Source organism: Suncus etruscus, chromosome 1, assembly GCF_024139225.1.
Source record: "Suncus etruscus isolate mSunEtr1 chromosome 1, mSunEtr1.pri.cur, whole genome shotgun sequence".
Classification (NCBI taxonomy): Eukaryota; Metazoa; Chordata; class Mammalia; order Eulipotyphla; family Soricidae; genus Suncus; species Suncus etruscus.
In genome coordinates this window covers 131,837,564-131,858,170 of record NC_064848.1, presented here as the reverse complement: position 1 = coordinate 131,858,170, position 20,607 = coordinate 131,837,564, and the positions used below count along the sequence as shown (strand labels likewise).

General features: G+C 32.8%; 1 protein-coding gene across 1 annotated transcript in view; it reads left to right on the top strand.

Moving 5' to 3' along the window:
- Positions 1–19,504, top strand: part of SLC13A1 (solute carrier family 13 member 1) — a 77,017-nt gene extending 57,513 nt beyond the window's left edge. The window contains exons 9-15 of the mRNA XM_049779257.1: positions 1,886–1,984; positions 2,538–2,639; positions 7,430–7,536; positions 9,824–9,933; positions 13,748–13,909; positions 15,596–15,733; positions 19,367–19,504. Of these exons, the coding sequence (XP_049635214.1) occupies positions 1,886–1,984; positions 2,538–2,639; positions 7,430–7,536; positions 9,824–9,933; positions 13,748–13,909; positions 15,596–15,733; positions 19,367–19,504 (856 nt within the window). The remainder of the gene's footprint in view (positions 1–1,885; positions 1,985–2,537; positions 2,640–7,429; positions 7,537–9,823; positions 9,934–13,747; positions 13,910–15,595; positions 15,734–19,366) is intronic.
- Positions 19,505–20,607: the final 1,103 nt, after the last annotated feature.

Genomic DNA, 20,607 nt, shown 5'->3' with positions numbered 1-20,607 from the left:
TGCTTAGGTTAGAAGTTTTTCTTTACATTTTCCTGTGATGCGCTTATGCAAACAGCCGCTCTTTTATTAGTGACTAATTTTTCTTTTAATAATTGTAGACAATATTGTTTGTTTACTAAAAACAAAAGGGGGAATTGTTGTGTATGTAAATATTTTGGGGGATTACTATGTTGCTCACCCTAATCTGATTAGGTGATTGTGCCCTACCCTAGGGTGTGACCTGGCATTCTGCCCCCACCCTAGGGTAGGACCTGATTCTGCTTCCACCATTGGTTGGTATCTGATCCCACCATTGGGTGGGACCTGACTCTGGACTATAAGAGCAAGGGTCTGTGGAAGCGAGGGCTTTTTGCTGGCTGGAACTGAATCTGAGTCTTTGGACTTCAGTTTTGTCCATCCGAATAAAGCAAATATTTCCACGAGCCTGATTGTCTGCGAGCTGTTTACCCGCCGTTTCACCTCAGAACCGTGGGCTAGACAGGGTGGCAGACGCGTGCTCCGAGCTGGAAGAAAAGGGCCTCATTCTCCATCCCTCCATCAGTCAACCTCTTCAGGGGCTGACCTGCTACAGACTCTTTTAAATTCTTCTGTTAATAAGATCTTGTATTGTTTCTTTACCTTATCTGGCTTATCTTACTTAGCATGCTGTCCTCCAGATTGATTTGTAGTATATATCTATACTTCATTTTGTATGATTAATAGTCTACTATTATCTGTATAGCATGCCAGTTTATATGACCTTATTAATTGCTAATCAATGGACATTAAAATTATTCAAATAGCTTAGCTATTATGAATAGGATACTATAAACATGCAATACAGATATTTTTAGAACTATATTTAATTCTATTAAATATATTCTAAGATATAACTCATAAGTTTTCATAAATTTCTCTAAATGGATTTTTTTTGGGGGGTCACACCTGGCACACTCTGGAATCACTCCTGACTCTGGGCCAGAACTCACTCCTAGCAGGCTCGGGGACTATATGGGATGCCGGGATTCAAAATGGGTCCGTCCTTTGTTGGCCCTCTGCAAGGCAAACGCCTTACCACTGTGCTATCTATCACTCTGGCCCCCAAAATGGATGTTTAAAATCTAAAACTAAAGATGTGATTCTTTTTTTTTTTTTTTTTTTTTTTTTTTTTGCTTTTCGGGCCACACTCGTTTGATGCTCAGGGGTTACTCCTGGCTAAGACCTCAGAAATTGCCCCTGGCTTGGACGTCCCATAGCTAGTGCTTGCAAGGCAGACACCTTACCTCTAGCGCCACCTCCCCAGCCCCTAAAGATGTGATTCTTTTATAAAAAATTTATAAAAAATTTGAAGTCCTTGGATCTCAAAATAGAAAAAATGTAGTCACCAAAAATTAACAGCAGCAAAATGAAATATGGACTTGGCCAATGACATAGTTTGAGTATTAGAGCATATGGCTAGCTTGTGTATGACCCTGAGTTTAATGATTGTTGAGCACCACTCAATATTGACAAAGGTTGAAAAATATGAGTCAAATATTTTCAGTATCAATGTATTTTAAGATTTATTAGTCATAGTATGCCAAAACAGCATCTATAAACCCTCCACCCACATATAAAATATTATATGGAGATATTTTACAAGTGAAATAAAACTTACACATGAGTATCAGTTAATGGCCTATATATAATAAATATATTGAAACATATGGCAATTAAAAGTAAGCACCGAAAATGGTTTAAACAAAGTAAAAACAGAAGGAGAGAAGAAAGCAGTCAAGAGATTGAGGTGGAAGTGGAGAATACATTGAGTCATGTGTAAGGAAATTTATAGTTCATTACGTTTTCACAGAAATACTTTCTACAAAGTGAGAATCCTTTGTTCATCAGGAGTTGTTTTTTTTTTCAGTATTAAAGAGATGTTCAAATGTGGGAAGACAAAAACCGTGAAACAAAAGGCTTGTGCTGAGGTGATTAAACAAGAGTACCAAAAACTGGGACCAATGAGGTAAGAATTTTTCACACACACACACACACACACACACACACACACACACACACACACACACACACACACACACACACACACACACACACACACCGTTCATATTGAACAAGCTTTTCAGAAATCGCTCCTGTCTCAGGGGGTCGGCCCACGGTACCGAAAAAAAGGTCCTTCCTAGATTGGGCACTGCAAGGCAAACGCCCAACCGCTGTGCTATCACTCCGGCCCATAAACAAGCTTTGTAAAAGACAAATAAAGCACGTAATGTAGTGTGTTTCTAACATTTGTAAGAGTACTGAATATGCTGACCTTTTAAAACATCAATTAGCATAATGAAATACATTAACTAACTAAACTATACCCTCAAGATTTGGAAGAAACTGAAAGAGCCCGAGAGGAGCAAAGTCATCTGCTTACTTAGTTGATTCTCTCTAAATAGAAAAACATTTAGTTTTTCAGTGTTTAGAGTTCTGCTAAGATTGTGCCCGACTTAGCTCGGTGTTGCTACAAATGTCCTGACTGAGAAGATGAATAAAGGATTAAAATTTTCCCACAGGAATCAAGAAATTGTGACCTTGGTCCTCTTCATTATCATGGCCCTGCTATGGTTTAGCCGAGATCCAGGATTTGTTTCTGGTTGGTCTGTGCTTTTTTCTGAGTAAGCATTACATATTGTGTTTCTCTTATATAAAACCTATAATTTAGAAATTGTAGGACATTTCTTTCTTTCTTTTCTCCTTTAAAGAAATATTTTGTTATCTTTTCTGGGAGAAAAATGGTAAGGGACAAATCTAAAATGAGGCCATGAATAAAACTCTACCTGTTAGATTAAAATCTGGTTCCTATACACCAGGCTACTTTCAAATATAGAAATATAATATGCAGAAAAACCATATTCCATAGTATTTAGAAATTATGCTGTTTCATTTCCAATGTTTTCCCTTCTATCTTTATCAAGTCACTTATCTCTTATTTTCTTATAAAATGGAACAGTCGTGCCTCCCTTCTTCCTGAGCTAATATTAAAGTTTCAAATTAATATGTTTATTATTACCAATAAATGCCGCTCAATACCCATTCCTTACCTATCTTGATATCATATCAGGTGATATTTTTCAATTTATTGTTTTAGTTTTCTGAAAATTTATTTAGTTTAACAGTTTGCCCTTTTTTAAAAAAAAAATTAAGCTTATTCTTGCATCTGCTCACTATATATATCACATCAGCTTCTATTTTATAAATTCCTGAGTAAGCAATAAGACTTTTAAAATATTTAAATTCTAATAATGAAAAAGGTTTGAATTTATTTTCTCTTTCAGTGTTTTCTATACCAACAGTCACTGCTGAATCATACAAAGTGAGGGGGAAGACTGAAGCTTAATTTCTAAATAAAGAACCATCCTACAAGTCAATAAAAATACTTTGGATTTGATATTTTTGTTCCTAATCTATCTTTCATGGAGAGAATCTAGCTCCCATTTTACACCCTCTATAATATAATTAGGGAAAAGTACCAAAATTGTTTGGATAATATATATTCTCCTCTCATGGAATAAATTCCTCTCTCCCAGAATCAGAGGCTTTGGATCATGTAGGTATTACAGATATTTTTTTTAAATGGTGTAAGTTTGACTCTAAATTCCCAAGACCATGTAAAAGATCTCATTGACCACACGAAGTCCCCAAAGCCCTTTAGTGGATTATTTCAGAGGCTCAGTTTTAGCTTCTAAAATGTCCATGTCCCTCAGAGTAAAACTTTATTACTGAAAGATTCAAACAAAAGCAACATCTAATTATTCAAAATAAAAATTTGATAACAATTTCATACTTCGATGGCAAGACATCTTAAAACCTTACTCCCGCCACCCTAGATAAAGAGACTTCTTTAATTACCTTTGTTTAAGGCTAAATGAAATTAGATAATAACCTAATATGAGCTGTCAGAAATCCCATTAGAAAATTCAATATAATTGTGATCTAATGTCTATTTCTCACAGGAGGAAAATGAAATTTGGGAAATATTTGGTTAGGAACAGGAAAATACCAGGTATTTGCCATGAGCAGGTGCTCATGTTACCTAGAATTCTGAGAGAAAATCATAGGAAAACAGAAGTTTGGGAGAAAAAGTGGTTCAAGGTTAAAAATCAAATTATCAATTATAGTTGAAAACTGCCAAAGCATATAAATGCCAGTAAGCTGATATAACATAATACTGAGATCAACTTACTTCATACAAGAAACGATTCCTTTGAAAATAAATTATTTCAATATTTATAGACTAATTTTATTTATTTAAAGTATACATAATATTTTTATTATATTAGATTTTAGGCATTTCGAATGTCTAAAGTTAGAATGTTCTATCAAGATTTGAAGCTACCAACAAATGTTTTCATCCCATCTGTTTGAACCTGGACTGAATTCAATGTATCATTTTTGCATAAAACAAAATCAGATTACATGATTCCTGACCTAATTTGGCAAAATAACAAAATTTATAATTGGAATAAAATAAGGAGCGCTAAATTAATAAATACTGGTTAAGTTTATTAAATAAATTATACCAAGGTTGCTTTTTTACTCAACAGTGAAGTAGAGAAAATTTATACCTAGGGGTGTAAACTTGTCAAACTGACAAGTATATTGTTTTTTTTTTACTAGGTTATTCAAGTAAATTAAACAAATAGAGAGCAACAGTATGCCCACTGATAACTACAATGTAGCAATATAATGTTTAGAATGCATAAATCTGTCAAACCACAAAAATTCACTGTAAATATTACTGTCTTTTAGAACTGAATTCTAATTATTTTTGCTTGATTTATTAATCTCTGATTTCCAGGTGCTGAGACTTTTGGGAATCTATCTTATTTGTTGGAATGGCCTGGTCATTCTCAGATCCCATCTGTTCCTGAATCATTCTTAATTTGTAGAATGATTTTTTTCTGAGCATCTCACAAGTCATTCTAATTATTAAATATTCTTGGTTGATTTAATAGGATGCAAAGTATTAAATGGGTTGATTTCATTTGAATAATATGGGAAGATCTTGCAATCATAGCAGCAGATGTTACATCTTAGAAAAACAAGATCAACTGCTTTTCACAATGACAAAAGAATTTTAGTGAACTCTAGAAATAGCCATGCCTTCCCACAATTCAGAGAAGATTATATATTAATTATGCAGTTTCTCCTAGTCTAATCATTACTTCTACCTCAATTCTTTGCCAACATAATTAAAAGAATAACAAAGAAAATGTTGTTTACCAGATACATATGTCTTATTTAAAGGAAATTTGCCATGTTGGTCTAGTGTCAGTAAGTATACACATGGTTTTGAAAAGAGAGAGAGAGAGATGGAAACAATGGTAAAGTAGTATTGATTTTGGAGATGATAACTCAGAAAAAAATTTCACTATAAAATAAATTTTATGAGTTGTCATATCACCCCTCACACAGATAGGGTAGCCATGAAGGATTAATAAACCAAGCCAGTCAGAAAAGAATCATGAAGTCTGTCTGTGCCTAGTGATATCTCTGAGCTCCAAGCAGAACTCATTCTTTATTTATTAAATCAATTCCCAGTTCACTAGAAAAAGGAAGGTTGAAAGAGACAAAGGTGGTCTTTTACATAAGAAAGGAGAGATTTTCAGGAAAGAAAAAAGTGGGGAACACCTTTGTTTTGGATTATTAGCTGGGTATCATCTTATAATTCCACCCTTTCTGTTTAAAAAAAATGAGAAAAGTTACAAAAGTTTTGTTTTACTGTTTTCTGCTAGAGGTGGAAACACCAAATCAGAACCTAAAAGTGGTTGTTATTTTGCAACAACCTGTTTTATATTTTACTTTTAGGCACAGCAAATTTGACTATAAAAGTGACACAAGTTAGATTGTGAATATGACATTCTCAAAGCAATCAGCTTTTTTTCCCAAATCTTTGTCTTATAAATATCACATTTTTCATAGACTTCTCTAAAAATAAACATCAGAATCTTTCTTCAGATACACTTAATTTGAAAATTCTTAAATATTGTTACACTGAACACAGTAATAAGAGTCTAGAACATTCAAGTTCCTCTTCCATAAATTTTCTTAAACAAAATCACAAGGACATTTCTGTGATTTTATATGTTTTTCTGAGTATATATGTATATATATACATATAAGTTTGCCAACACATTCTTAAAAAGAGCACTGTAATGAGAGTCTATAGTATCCAAGTTCTTTTTCCATCAATTTCTGTGCACAAAGACAGTAGAACATTTTAGCAGACATAATTTTGAGAATAATTTGCTAAATATGCACAAACATGTATCACAGCAATTGGGAAACATCCACTAAGATAGCTGAGAACTATTAAAAACCCAACAGCATTATGCATTTCCCCAGAACTATGCAAAGTAATATTAAGCACTAAAGTTGGATACAACTTTTCTGTTTTTAGATAGAACAAAACCATAGTTATTAAAATCCATACAAGTAGAACAATTTAATTAGCAGTATAGTGACTGATGCAAGTAGGACTGAGAGTTTAACCTAGAAGAAAATTGCAGGAGGTTCTGAAGCAGCTTCTCCTGAGTTATGCTTCAACTGAGCTTAGATTTTTCATTGTCACCATCTTCTCCTCCATCTCTGCCTTCTGTAGTAGGCTCTAAGGTTGTCTGGGACTATAAGGCCTTCAGTTCCTAGGCTGGAATCTGGGTGGAGGGACTCGCTCATCTCCCTGCTATTGGTTCTCCTCAAATGAAGCTTTTTCTTTGGCTTATACCTCATCAGTGACCTTGATAAACTGTTGAAGTTTGGTGGACCTAGGTCCTCCCTCACACAACGCACCTTTGTTAGAAGAATGGCAATGGATCTTGGCCTCTGGGATGCTGCTCAGAGACTTCAGCATTCTCCCCTTCCTGCCTGCTCTGTCCCAAGTGAGAGGGGTCTCTTCCATGTTCAGAACAGGCTTTATGTGCTCCAACATTTTGTTTTGTTTTGTTTTGTTTTGTTTTAAACAGAAAAGGTGGGATTGCAAGATGATACCCAGCTATTAACCCAAAACAGATGTTCCCCATCTTTTTCTTTCCCATAAATCTCTACTTTAATGTGTATAAAGCTTACCTGGATTGGTAATTTGTCTCTCTCAACCTCCTCACTCCTGGTGAATTGTGAATTGATTTAATAAAGACTGAGTTCTGCTTCGTGCTCAGAGATACCACAATATGCAGACAGACTCCATGATTCTTTCCTAACAGGCTCAATATATTAATCCTTCACCGCTACCCTGATTCTTCAGACCCATCTGCCTGGGGTTAGAAATAAGGTGCCTGAGGTGATCTCACACCTCATGGGTTTTATTTTATACTCCATCACTATTATTACTTGTCATCACCTGAAGGTGATTATGTAATAAAAATTCTTGAATCTGTTTTTGATATGCTTTTTTTTGGTCCTTTTTCAGGTACCCTGGTTTTGCTACAGATTCAACTGTTGCCTTACTTGTAGGACTTCTGTTCTTTCTTATACCTGCTAAAAAATTGACTAAAACTACATCTTCAGAAGAAATTGGTTGAGTATTATGTTTAATTCTGGATAGCTTTTATAGAAAAGCAAAAACAAAGGCTCAGTTAGTATTTGAAGAAAAAATACCTTCATACCAGCATAATTCCTAGTTTATACATCTACAACCTTACTCACCCCCTATTCAGAAGAAAGTTTATTTTCCTTGGCAGAAGTATTAAGCAAACTTCTGTGTTAATGGTAGTAGATAGTACTTGGTCAGTGATAAGACCTTCTACTCTAGCAGCATACATAGTTGATATTACTGACAATCAAAGGAACAAAAACTTGGACATGATTAATTCATAATGAGTAAACACCTGGTAATGAATCCTGATGATTTTAAAATGAGGAGGTTTGAAAGAGGAGGAACATTTACATTTGGTTAGCAGTTTTGGATAGAATGTGAATGAATCCTACTCTAGCAAGAATGTAGTGTCATAACTGACAGATATTGGATATTCCATAGATTTTCCCACTGTGTTTATACACAAATAAATAATATATATGTTTATGTGAGCATACCACCTTACCCTCAACATATATGTATGATTTATACTGACAGCATTTTCGGGTTAGTCAAAGTTCTCTGCTAGCAATGTAAAACAGATTATTTTAAATTTCTTTGAAATAGTATAGTACATCAAAGTTATATTTATTGATGGTAGTGGTAGTAATGGTGGTGGTTTTCTTGTTCTTCCTCTTCTTTTAAAATTTTTTGTTGGACTAAAGCTGGTATTACTGTAGGGGACTTGGCACACCTGATTTCTAGTTTTAGATTTCACAATGTATAATGAATTGGATTTCTAAGATATATGCAAATAGCAGGGCATAGAAATAAATATCTTTTGTTATTCATTTGTTTGGTTGCAATGATTTCTACAAGATCTTAAGGACAGTGATATTCAATTAACTTTGTAATCAAAGTTTCAAGTCCTATAAAAGGCATCTGTAGAGGAATCAGTGCCTGGTTTAACTTACATATGTAATGACCACCTGCCCAGGACTGAGAAAGAAAAAGAAAGTAGAAACCAAGTATACTTTTTAATATTCCTAGAGTCTATTTTTTTATTTTTCCTGTTGCTGAGGCCTACAATCACCACCAGGGGGTTTCTGAGAGAGGGAGAGTTAGATAGAAATTCACTGGACAGAAGTGGTCAGTAGAGGCTCTGACACAAAAAAGAAGGAGAAAGGAATAGATACAAAGTAGGCAGCATCTCTCCAATACTTTATCTCTGGCCCCCTGCAGATAGCAGGCACTGTTTGGATCACTATCCTGGGCCCCCTGCAAACGTCCAAGTTTTTTCTTTTATAAGAGGAAAAGGGGATATGTCCAAGGGCACGTCCACATTCATTATATTCATTATATTCATTATATATGTCATTATATTGGGTTTATTCCAGGGGGATGTCCAAGTCCAACTGCCATACATCAACAATTTATCTGAATCCTCAGTCATGAGAAGTCATACCCTTTATTTATCATTCTCTCTTACCACTGTTCACTCTTTTTCTTGATGGACTTATAAACACTAGAAATTTAAAAATAAACATATATATTAAATTTTATGTACATGGAACATTTCAGATACACTTGCATATATGTGACCTTAATTCACAAAAGCAATTGTCATATTTTAATCAACAGTGAAGAGAAATATAATTTAGACTTGGGGAAGCTCTAATGTGGATCTCCAACACCACAAGTTTTTTATACAAATCTCTCAGTCCCATAACTAGTTATAAAAAAGTATTGGAGACAATATGGCCTAAAATATTAAGAAATTTTTCTAATTATCAATAGATGGATATTATACATGGCTTATAAGTAATAGTAAAATTTTATTAGAACTGAATTATTTTGATGTCAAATTTAGTTGAATCCATAATTATGATCATTTTTGAAAAAAGGGCTCAAACAAGTATTAATGAACTATAATTACAAAGCCTTACTGATGAATTATAACTATTATTTATTAAAGTATTTCACATAGCCCGAAGATATAGCCAAACATGCTGTTTACCTTAAGCAAACATGTTAATGAAATTAGCAATAGTATGCAAATTATATTTTATAGTTCATTTAAATTTATTCACTAATATAACATAAATCTCTAAAATAAAAATATTTTATAATAGAATGCATAAAGTGGTCACTACTCAAAGTTTAGACCAAATCCCTATATTAAAAATAAAGAAATAATAAGAACTTATATGATAGATACTTAGAATAATCAAAACTTGTCAAAATATTATATTTTAAGTAATGTATAACTCTAAAACATTTTTTTCCTAGTTGCTTTCGATTATTCTCCATTGATTACTTGGAAAGAATTCCAGTCATTCATGCCCTGGGACATAGCTATTCTTGTTGGTGGAGGGTTTGCCTTGGCTGATGGCTGTGAGGTAATTCTGTGTGTCTAGTATACTTAACAATTATCTAAACTTTTCAAAAAAAAAGACAGACATTCTGTGGAGCTAAAGCAATAGTTCAGTGGTACACACTGTGCACACAGCCAACCCCAGTTTCATCTCTGACATCCCATATAGTGCCTTTAAGCTTACCATGAATACTTCCCTCACACAACACAAAGAAGAAACGAAGAAAATATATAATACAAATAAAGAAAATATACCACACAGTTGAGAGAAATTAAGTCTTCAAAAATTTTCCAGCCTCCAAGTATAAAATAAAATTCATAGGGTATCCTAGAATATCAAAATAAATGAGGAAAAGATCATAGTTTTTATCCATGAGTATAATATACATATACTTAATCTATGAAAACCATAGTATAAGAAAAAGTTTTTCAAATATTGTGAACAGTTACTTCTAGTGAAACTTGTTGGGGTTATGGAGATTATAGCTTTCTCATATTTATGAAAATTTGAATCATTCAAACTTCTCTAATACACACTATGATCCTAATTAGGTCAAAGTAAGAAAATGAAAAATACTAGTGGTTTTAAAGGTATTTAATACATATTCATTGAATGAAATTTAAAAATCACCTAGCAGTGTGTCTAATTGGAGAAAGAAGTAAAATCACGACCAAAAATAAATCAGGTATAACTTGAGCTTATCTATTCAGATACTTTTTATCTGTTAGTAAGTATAAGCCTGGAAAGGTTCTGTTTTTCAAAAGTTTTCTGGTGTTTGTGAGTTGATGAGAAAAGAATCTTCTCCAAAAGTCCAAAAAAAATGTTTCCTCTTAAACTAATTAAAATCTTCTTTCTTTTAAATTTTATAGCCTTCTACAAAAGATAAATATTGACAACAGTTCTATTTTTATATTTGGTCATCAATCTTTTTAAAAAGCCTGTTAATAGAAGTGTGGTAACCAGCTTTTAAGTTTCTACGAATTAAAATTTTTATACTTCTCAGGACAAATAACTATTTTGTTCTCTTCTTCATAATTCTTAGGGAGACTGATTTTTATATTATTGTCAACTCTTCTTGATAGATTTTGAATAATGGGCTTTAGAAAGGATACTCTATATTTTTAAGAGTAGACAAAATACTTTTAAGTAATAATTATGAGTGCCACTAAGAAAGTAGCTTTAAATCTAGATATGGCAGCCTAATATACTGCTTCTATATAACTGATCGAAATAGATGTAAAACATTTTTTATCCAATGTCATAGTGAGCACTGGTTTCTCAAAATAAGTAACATCCATTATTGTGGTTGCTAATTTGACTTATGAGAAAATCAGAATAAGCAATTCTGGCATTGACGTGAACTTTGTTCATATATTCTTCCCAGACTGTTAGTCTATATTTGATCCTTGACACTAAAACTTATTTTAAAGGCATTGACCAGGCTCTAGAAGAGTAGAATCTAAACAATTAAGAAGTTATAGACATTCTTGATATCAGAGACTATCACTTGAAGGATTTCAAAAATTGAAGAGATATAATATGCTATAAAGATCCTACTATATAGAATCACTTATTTAGGTTAAACCTAGAATGAACCTTGATGGTTCATTCAATATGAACTAGATGGTAATAATGAATTAATGTGCTCCCTTACCACAGTTATAAACAAATATAGAAAAGGGCTTTGTACAAAGATCTGGAGAAAATTCTTTTTTTATATATTAGTATGTTAGTGGTAGATGTATTATAGGAGCTTTTATATTCCAGAGATACAAAATTGTACTTCTAAATCATATACAATATTGTAAACCAATATTACCTTAAATAACTATTTTTAGTCTTAGTTTTTTCTCTCCATGCTCAGATGATCATCACTGTCAATCTATGCTCTGGGAATCATGGGCTGAAGTCTTGTACAAGAAACGCAGGTGCACTTCTGCTTGAGCTCACTTCTGGCCTATTACATAAATTCATTAAAATTTTGTTCCAAATTATAATTAATTTGGCAAATATTAGACGTAGCAACTCTCTACATGAGAACTGTGAAGCAGTAAGACACTAACACATTCACTTCCTTGCAATTCCCCCAGTCTTAAATGTACTTTAAGACTATTGGTTTGTTTGTTTGTCATGATTAAACTCGACCTGATAGTTACTTTCAAATTTTATCATAAAATAACAGACCTCCTTTTCCTTTCTTATACCTTCCTCTAGGTTTTTACTTTGGCTAAACTTGGAGGAATTACAGCACTTTGTTCAGATCCTCATTAAAATTGCAATAATAGAACAAGAATGTCCACTCATTAAAATGATTTTTAGTTTTATAGGAATTATAACATACAAGAGATTAAAATTAGAAGATAGAAATAAATTACTTGGGGCCGGGCGGTGGCGCTAGAGGTAAGGTGCCTGCCTTGTCTGCGCTAGCCTAGGACGGACCGCGGTTCGATCCCCCGGCGTCCCATATGGTCCCCCAAGCCAGGAGCGACTTCTGAGCGCATAGCCAGGAGTAACCCCTGAGCGTCACCGGGTGTGGCCCAAAAACCAAAAAAAAAAAAAAAAAACAAAAAACAGAAATAAATTACTTGAGACATGACTGACTGACAAATGAAATCTAAGGTCCTGCAAGGGGAAGATCCAGAAAGAAACAATCAGATTTAACCACAGAATCCCAAGAGAGTTTAGAAATTAGAAGTAGCAGATGAATTGAAACCTGGAGAAAAGACAGAACTAAAAATAAAGAATAGCTTTAAAAGTATATAAGAAGTTATGGGCTTTCTAGAAGCTAACTCCAGTCCAGACTCCTCAGCCAAAGTCTCTCTTCTTCCAGGATAGAAAAATTGAGATTCATTCTGTAACAAAACTAGCTTAAAAACAAAAAACAAAAAACAAAAAACCTAGATGGCTGGATTCAGTTACCTATTATAAAGTCTTTTTTACAGTACTTTTTGTTACTTTCTACTATATCATAGGTTTTTGCAGGTGTTTGATGACCTAGAACTACCTATTTAAGTTTAAAAGGGAAGCAGTATAATATTGATTAAACCTCTTGTCTCAGTGAGGGAATAACATGATAACTTGATACTTAGATTGTAGAAATAACCTAAAGGAATGGAGCATGCTTTGCATGGTAGAAACTGGTTTGATGCCTGGTGCTGTAGTTCCCCTGAGCAATGCTAGTTCCCCTGAGCACTGCCAGAGCAATTCCATCAGCAACAAACTGGGATTATCTAAATATCAAAATCAAAACCAAACAAATTAAAACAACACACATTTTGGTATGTTTTTATAGCCCAAAGAGCTACCATGCATTCTTTCATATAACTTTAGATCCAGATACCACAAGGAACTTCCCAGAACTTAAAGAATACAACAGGAATAGACTCTGAACACTACCAGCTGTGACATTAAAAGAAAAACCTAAGACCAAAAATAAATAAATTTGGAAGGTAGGAAAAAGACAATTTTTTAAAATATTTATAAATACCTAAACATAGATCTACCTAAATATTTTTGAAAAAACAAATGAAAATCATTCCCTTTAGGACTCAGATTAGGAGCTAAAATATTATTAAAATGTTCATATAGATTAAGAAAAGAAATTTTAAAATTAAATTAAAAATAAAGACAATTATTTACCAAATACATGTCATCAATGTTAAAATATGAATGAATTCTGCAATCAGAGAACCTACACCTATTAATACACATAAACTGTGAGATTAAAGTTGCATTTCAGAAACATGCCTCAGAGCTAAATTATGTTTTAAATATATTTAAATTGTTCCTGAATAAAATAAATTATTAATGAATAACATATACAATTGTGTTCTTTCAGGTATCAGGACTATCCAAGTGGATGGCAAATAAATTATCTCCTTTAGGTTCATTACCAGGATGGCTAATAATTCTTATATCATGTTTGCTGGTCACAACTTTAACAGAAGTAGCAAGCAATCCTGCTACCATCACTCTTCTTCTCCCAATTTTATCCCCACTGGTGAGTGTCTCATTGATCCCATTTACATTCTTCATCAATAGATCAGCATTCTATTTTACTTATCATGTTGTTTTCTCATAAGTGTTATATATTTGTATTAATATTAGAACTATTTTCTTCTTGGCTCAAGTATCACATATTTTGTATGTGGGGTGAATATAATATCCCTAATTTTTCTTGAGGATCCCCTGATCCTCTTCTGGTGAGATTTAGGAAACCAGGCTGGGTGGTTCATTGCTCAGACTCATTAATAACATACCACTGGAGGAAACCAATGATATTGGAAGTCAACTGGTCAATACTTGTGGTGTTTAGAGGATGCCACAGCCATACACAAAGGTACTTGGGTAGTGCACATGAAACTGGAGTTCAAACTCATATCCTAGTGCATGTATAGCATGTGCTCCTGACCACTGAGAGACCATCCTGGTCTCAGGCAGCCTAACATTAAGTGAACAACTTTCATTCATACTGTACAGGTTTTTCTTTCAGAGATAAATAGAAGGGTCAGCCTAGTTCTTTTCCAATATTAAGACTTTCAATTCAGTGTTTCCTAGTAATTTTAGTATTTAGATCTCTATCACTAATATTGGCACTCTCTATCCAGATTATTCCTAAATTTCTAGAAAGTGATTCATTATATGTTATCTGCAGGTGAATGAAAATCTAAGTTTACTCTCCAGGCACAGGAAAGCATTTTAATAAGATAACTAAAAAAAAGCATATTCTCAAGGTCAGAGAAAAAGTATGTTATCCATCCCTTCTCCCTACCCAATTATTGATTATAAGTAACAGCTTTAAGGTAAAAAATATTTTGGAGACAGATGATTTTGATGTAAGTAAAACACTTTAAATTAAGAAAGATTGTCCTTCTGGACTTCTTCTGCTACCAACTCAACAGTTATATTTTGATATTCTATCACAAACTAGAATATAAATATAAGAAGCTTGTATACTTTCATTATGTTTTTTTCTTGATTTTTATTCCTAAACATAAAGTGCTAGACAATTATGTGATGAATTAAAAAAGTAACAACTCACCCTTTGTGAATATTGTTAAGTAAGTTTTTAGTTATCCATGTCACAGATAATAGTTAAGATAATAGTCTGATAAGAAGATTTAGAGCTGGAAAGAATATGAATCCATTCCTAAGCTCCACTGCTTGATAGCTGTGCTTATAGGCAAGTTACTTTAACCATTTCAAGTCTGTTTCTTCATCTGCTATTTAGGCTTATAGTATGCGTTTCATAAGGTCACTGTCAAAATTAGTATATAAGAAAAGATACACTTTTTGTATATTATATAGCATATTAAGTGTGCATATATGTTCTATTTATATATAAACAAATTAACATACATATAAGCATTCATATGTATGTATTTATATACATAAAACTTAGTTTAGCACCTAATACTAAATTAAAAATAGATGTTTCTATTTAGTTTCTGGAATAAACATTTTTATTTTATAGCTTGACTGAACCATAATAAATAAACATAAATAAATAGCTGTAATTATATAAAATGTAACAAAAAAGAAATTTCTGAAAAATATTCTTAGATTTCATTTATGCCTATAATTGTATATCTTTACATTTTATCTGGAAAGATATAATTTAGTAATTTTGCTTACTATGAGGTGTGGTGCCTATATAAGTTTTTCATAGACATTTTTTCCCCAACAGGCTGAAGCCATTCAAATGAATCCTCTCTATATCTTGTTACCTTCTACTCTATGTACTTCATTTTCATTCCTCCTACCAGTATCAAATCCACCCAATGCTATTGTATTTTCATATGGCCATCTAAAAGTGATTGACATGGTAAGTTAATTTAAAGAATGCTATTAGATTCAATATACATTTTTAGCACCATAATTAAGGAAATGTTCATGGTTGGATTTCAGTAATAGAATGTACACTACTCTTCAATACTGCAATTACCCCAACACCAATTTATCTTCCTCTTCCTCTTTTTGATCAACTTCTTCTTCCTCTTTCTCATTTTTGTTCTTTCTTCTTCCACATCCTCTTCTTCTTTTTTGTTCTTCTTTTATTTCTTCTTCTCCCCTTCCTTCTTTTTCTCCTTCTTATCCTCTTCTTCCTCCTCTTCCTTCATCTCCTCTTTCTCTTCTACCTCCTCTTCCACCACCTCCACTTTTTCTCTTCTCTTTTTTCACCTCCTCCTCCTTATTTACTTCATTGTCCTCATCTATTTTTATTTCCTCTTCATAAATATATAGTAATTATTTAGCATAGAGCAGTTATATACCATAATAATACATGCCTATATATCCATATATATCCATGTATAGGAAAATTTCATGACTTTATTTTTTCAATGGCTGCATAGTATTTTATTGTGTAAATATAACACAATTTCTTTAGACAATCACCTGTTGTTGGGCACCTGGGTGGTTTCCCGATTCTAGCTATTATAAATAGTGCTGCCATGAACATAGGAGTGCAAAGGACTTTCTAATTTGTGTTAGTGTTTCTGGAGTATATCCCTACCAGTGATGATACTGGATCATATGGCAACTGAATTTCCAGTTTATTATTTTTAATTTTTATTATGATTTTTTATTTTGACCAGTGTGGATTGCAAATCATTCACAGTAAAAATTTTAGGTATATAGTGACATTGAATCAGGGGCATTCCCACCACCAATGTTGTCCTCCCTCTCCCCCTGTTCCCAGCATGCATCTCATATCCTCCTCCCCTGCCCTATTGCAGAATCTCCATATTGTTTTTCATACAGGCTGAACTAGACAGCATTCCCACCAACAGTGAATATGAGTTTCTTTCTCCCTATATCCATGAAAGCACTGGTTGTTCTTGTTCTTTTCATGATTTGTGACCGTCTTTGTTGTGTGAGATGATACTTTATTGTTGTTTTGATTTTCATTTCCCTGATGATTAGTGATGTGAAGCATTTTTTCATGTGCCTTTGGCCATCTGTGTTTTTTTTTTTTTTTGAGGAAATGTCTGTTCATTTCTTGTACCAATTATTTTGATGGTGTTAGGTTTATTTTCTTGTGAGGTTCTATCAGTACCTTGTATATCTTAGATATTAGACATTAAGAGTTGGATATAGGGTGAATAATTTCTCTCCTTCCATGGATGTATCCTAGAAACTGTTTCCTTTAAAATGAAGACACTTCTTTTTTTATTGTAATTCCACTTACCTTTGCTTCTATTTGCTTGAACAGAGCTATGTCCTCCTTGAAGATGCCTTTTATCTCAATATCCTAGAATGTTTTCCTATGATTTTCTTTTTATAGCTTATTCAGGTCTGATATCAATTATTTCATTTTTATTTGACCTTTTTTGCATGGTGCTAAAGTGATATCTGAAGTCTCAGTTTTGCATGTGGCTGACCAGTTGTCCCCAAACCACCTGTTAAGAGGCTTTCCTTTCTCTGCTTTCCTTTACTTGCCCCTTTAGCAAAGGTTAATTGTATGTCTAAATACATTCTCTGAACAATCAAGTCCATTCCATTGCTCTGAGGTCTTTTTTTCAATACCATGCTGTTTTAATTACTATTGCTTTGTAGTGCAATTTAAAATGGGGGGAAATGATGCCTCCTATCTTCTTTTCCATAAGGATTGATTTAGCTTTTTAAGGTGCTTATTGCTTCAATTGAATTTCAGAAGAATTTGATACACTTCTTTTAAGAATGCATGGGTATCCTTATCAGGATTGCATTAAATCTGTACAATGCTTTGGGAATATTTTAATGGTGTTCATCATCCCAATCTATAAAGAGGGTATATGTCTCTATTTCTTTATATCTTCTTTCATTTCTTGAAGCAGTATTTTTAAATTTTTTTATATAGGTTTTTCACCTCTTTAGTTGACTCCAAGGTATTTGAGTTTCTGTGGCACTATTGTGAACAGGATTTTTTTCATGTCATTTTTTTTCTCTACAATTATATGTAAATCCAAAGGTTATGGAGAGCCTCACTCTGCTCCCTGTGGCTGGTTGCCAAACCATGTGTCTCCTCCTCCGCTGCCTCCATATTGTCTGTGTGAGAAGAGGGAGAGCTGCCACCACTGCTGCTGCTGCTGCCACCACAGGCATCTCTATCTTCTTTTGTTATCAGGATGATGTTAGCTTCATAAAATTGTTTGGGAATGTTTCTGTTTCTTCAAGTTTTTGGAAAAGCCTGAAAGGGATTGACACTATGTCATCTTTAAAATTTTGAAAAAATTCATTAGTGATTCTAACTGTGCCTGAACCTTTGTTTTGGGGGGAGCCTTTTGATTATCACTTCAATTGTCTCAATAGTTATATGTCTTACAGGGGTTGCAGATTATCTTGGTTTAACCTTGGGATATTGTAGAAGTTCAATAATTTATGCATTTCTACCAAGTTCTCTTGTTTTGTTGAATAGTTTCTCAAAGTAATCTTTGATTTTCCTTTGAATTTTTGTAGAGTTTATAGTTACCTCTCCTTTTCACTTCTAATTCAGTTTGTTTCTTTTTCTCCCTTTTTTTTTGCTAATGATTTATTGATGTTTATTTTTTCAAAGATCCAACTCTTGCTTTCATTGCTCTTTTGGATTTCTATTTTGGATTTCCAATTTATTAATTTCAGATTAAAGCTTAATTATTTTATTCCATCTGCCTAATTTCTGGTTTGTATTGTTGATTATTTCCCAATGTTTTATGCTATGCCAATAAATTTGCAGATAGGCCCCTTCTTCCTTCTTGATGAATCCTTGCAAAGCTATAAATTTTCCACTTATTACTGCTTTTGCTGTGTCCCACAAATTCTGATAATTCATGTCTTTATTCTCACTTGTTTCCAGGAATTTTTTTTATTTCCTCTTAGATTTCATCTCTGACCCACTGGTTGTTCAGTAGTGAGCTGTTTAGTTTCCAAGTGTTAAAATTTTTTCTCTATGTCTGTTTGTAATTCACTACTAATTTTACTGCATTATGATCTGAGAAGGTAGTTGACTCAATTTCTAGCCTCATAAATTTTATGGAGGTATGTTTTATGACCCCAATATAAACTTTTTTGTGATGTCCTGGGTTATCTTTCCTTTTACAAATTAAATGCCAGGAGATGGATGCTCTGTATTCTGCTCGTACAAGTGATAAATTTATTGTCAGAGAATTTTTAAGAGTGGTAAATAAATATTACTACCACAAAACTCAACATTGGCATAAATAGTCATTTTTGAAAAGGTATTTTTTCTCTAATTTAAATGACTCCTACATATTACGAAGAGAAACAGCTCTGAAAATTCTCAAATATCTTTTAGTAAGGACATTAAATGGACATACTCTTTTGACTTTAATAAAGCAACTACTTGTTTTATGAATCAGTAATGTACATTAATTATTAAGCATATATAAATCTGATACATAACTTATGAAACTGTATTCTAATTCACCCTTATATTTGGGACATTTAAAAACTAATATCTATTTTTTCATTGTTCAAGGTTAAAGCTGGAATTGGTGTAAAAATTGTGGGTCTTGCTGTTGTGATGCTTGGTATGTTCACCTGGATCGAGCCCATGTTCGACCTCCACACTTACCCTTCTTGGGCCCCTCCAATCAGTAATGAAACCCAGCCATGACAAGTACAAATGTTTTGACTAGCTTGTGGTAAGCTCTCGGTGCCATTAAAATATCACCATAAAATTTGACTCTAGTAAACTGATGAAAGACTTAAATCAGATTTGGTATAACTACTGCAGCTCCAGAGAAGAACTAAAATCTACCATCAGAACTGAGTTTTTATTTTCTTTAAGATTCAACCAAAAAGCAACTTCCTGCTTTCATCAAATTTCCCACAGTTGAAATTGTGCTTATGGACCAGCGTTATCTTATATCATCATGCAAATAATTTATAACATGACTTTCTGAAATATTTAGTCATTTGCATTATGGTATAGTTAAGGTTCAGTGTAATATTTCAAATGAAAAATCATTTCAGAAACTTCCTATGAACTTAGAGATTGAATGTGTAGGGGGAAAGTAAATCTGGTATTTGTGTAAAAATGTCTGCAATTGTAAAAAAATTCTAAAACATCAAAGTTGTGGTCAGCTGATGTTGGAAAATAAAATTTTATATAAAATGTTCATTCTTTCTATAAATAATCAAATTAGTTTTGATATATATGTGTGGTACAAAATTAGAAATTAAAATAGTAGTTCAAAATTATATAATTATATATAATATATATTTTGTATATATAATTTGTATATATTATATATTATATTTGAACTAAAGTTCAAATTATAGCTGTTTGCCTAAGAAGAGAAAACTCATAAATAAGCATAATTTTCATTTGAACCAGTGATTTGATTAATATTATTTATACGTTTATATATCTCAGTACATTGAGAAATGCATTTGATAGAGCTATACAAACATTCTTGGTGTTTTCATTAACAGAGAATGGTTTGAATAAAAAACTAGCTATGGTACAAATGTATATGCATATGTTACACACATTGCTATTTTGTTTGTTTTATTTTATTACTACCATTATTTAAAAAAAGATAAAGAATAATGTTTTATGGATAATAACTATATAGAGACACAGAAAAAATATCTCATGTAACTCCATCATATCTCAATTGTACCTGAATATTAGGGGCAAAGAAAAAATTTAAAAGGTTTTTGGCTTTTAGACATATTCTCAGCATGAGAAGAAACTGACAGTCTGCTGCTACT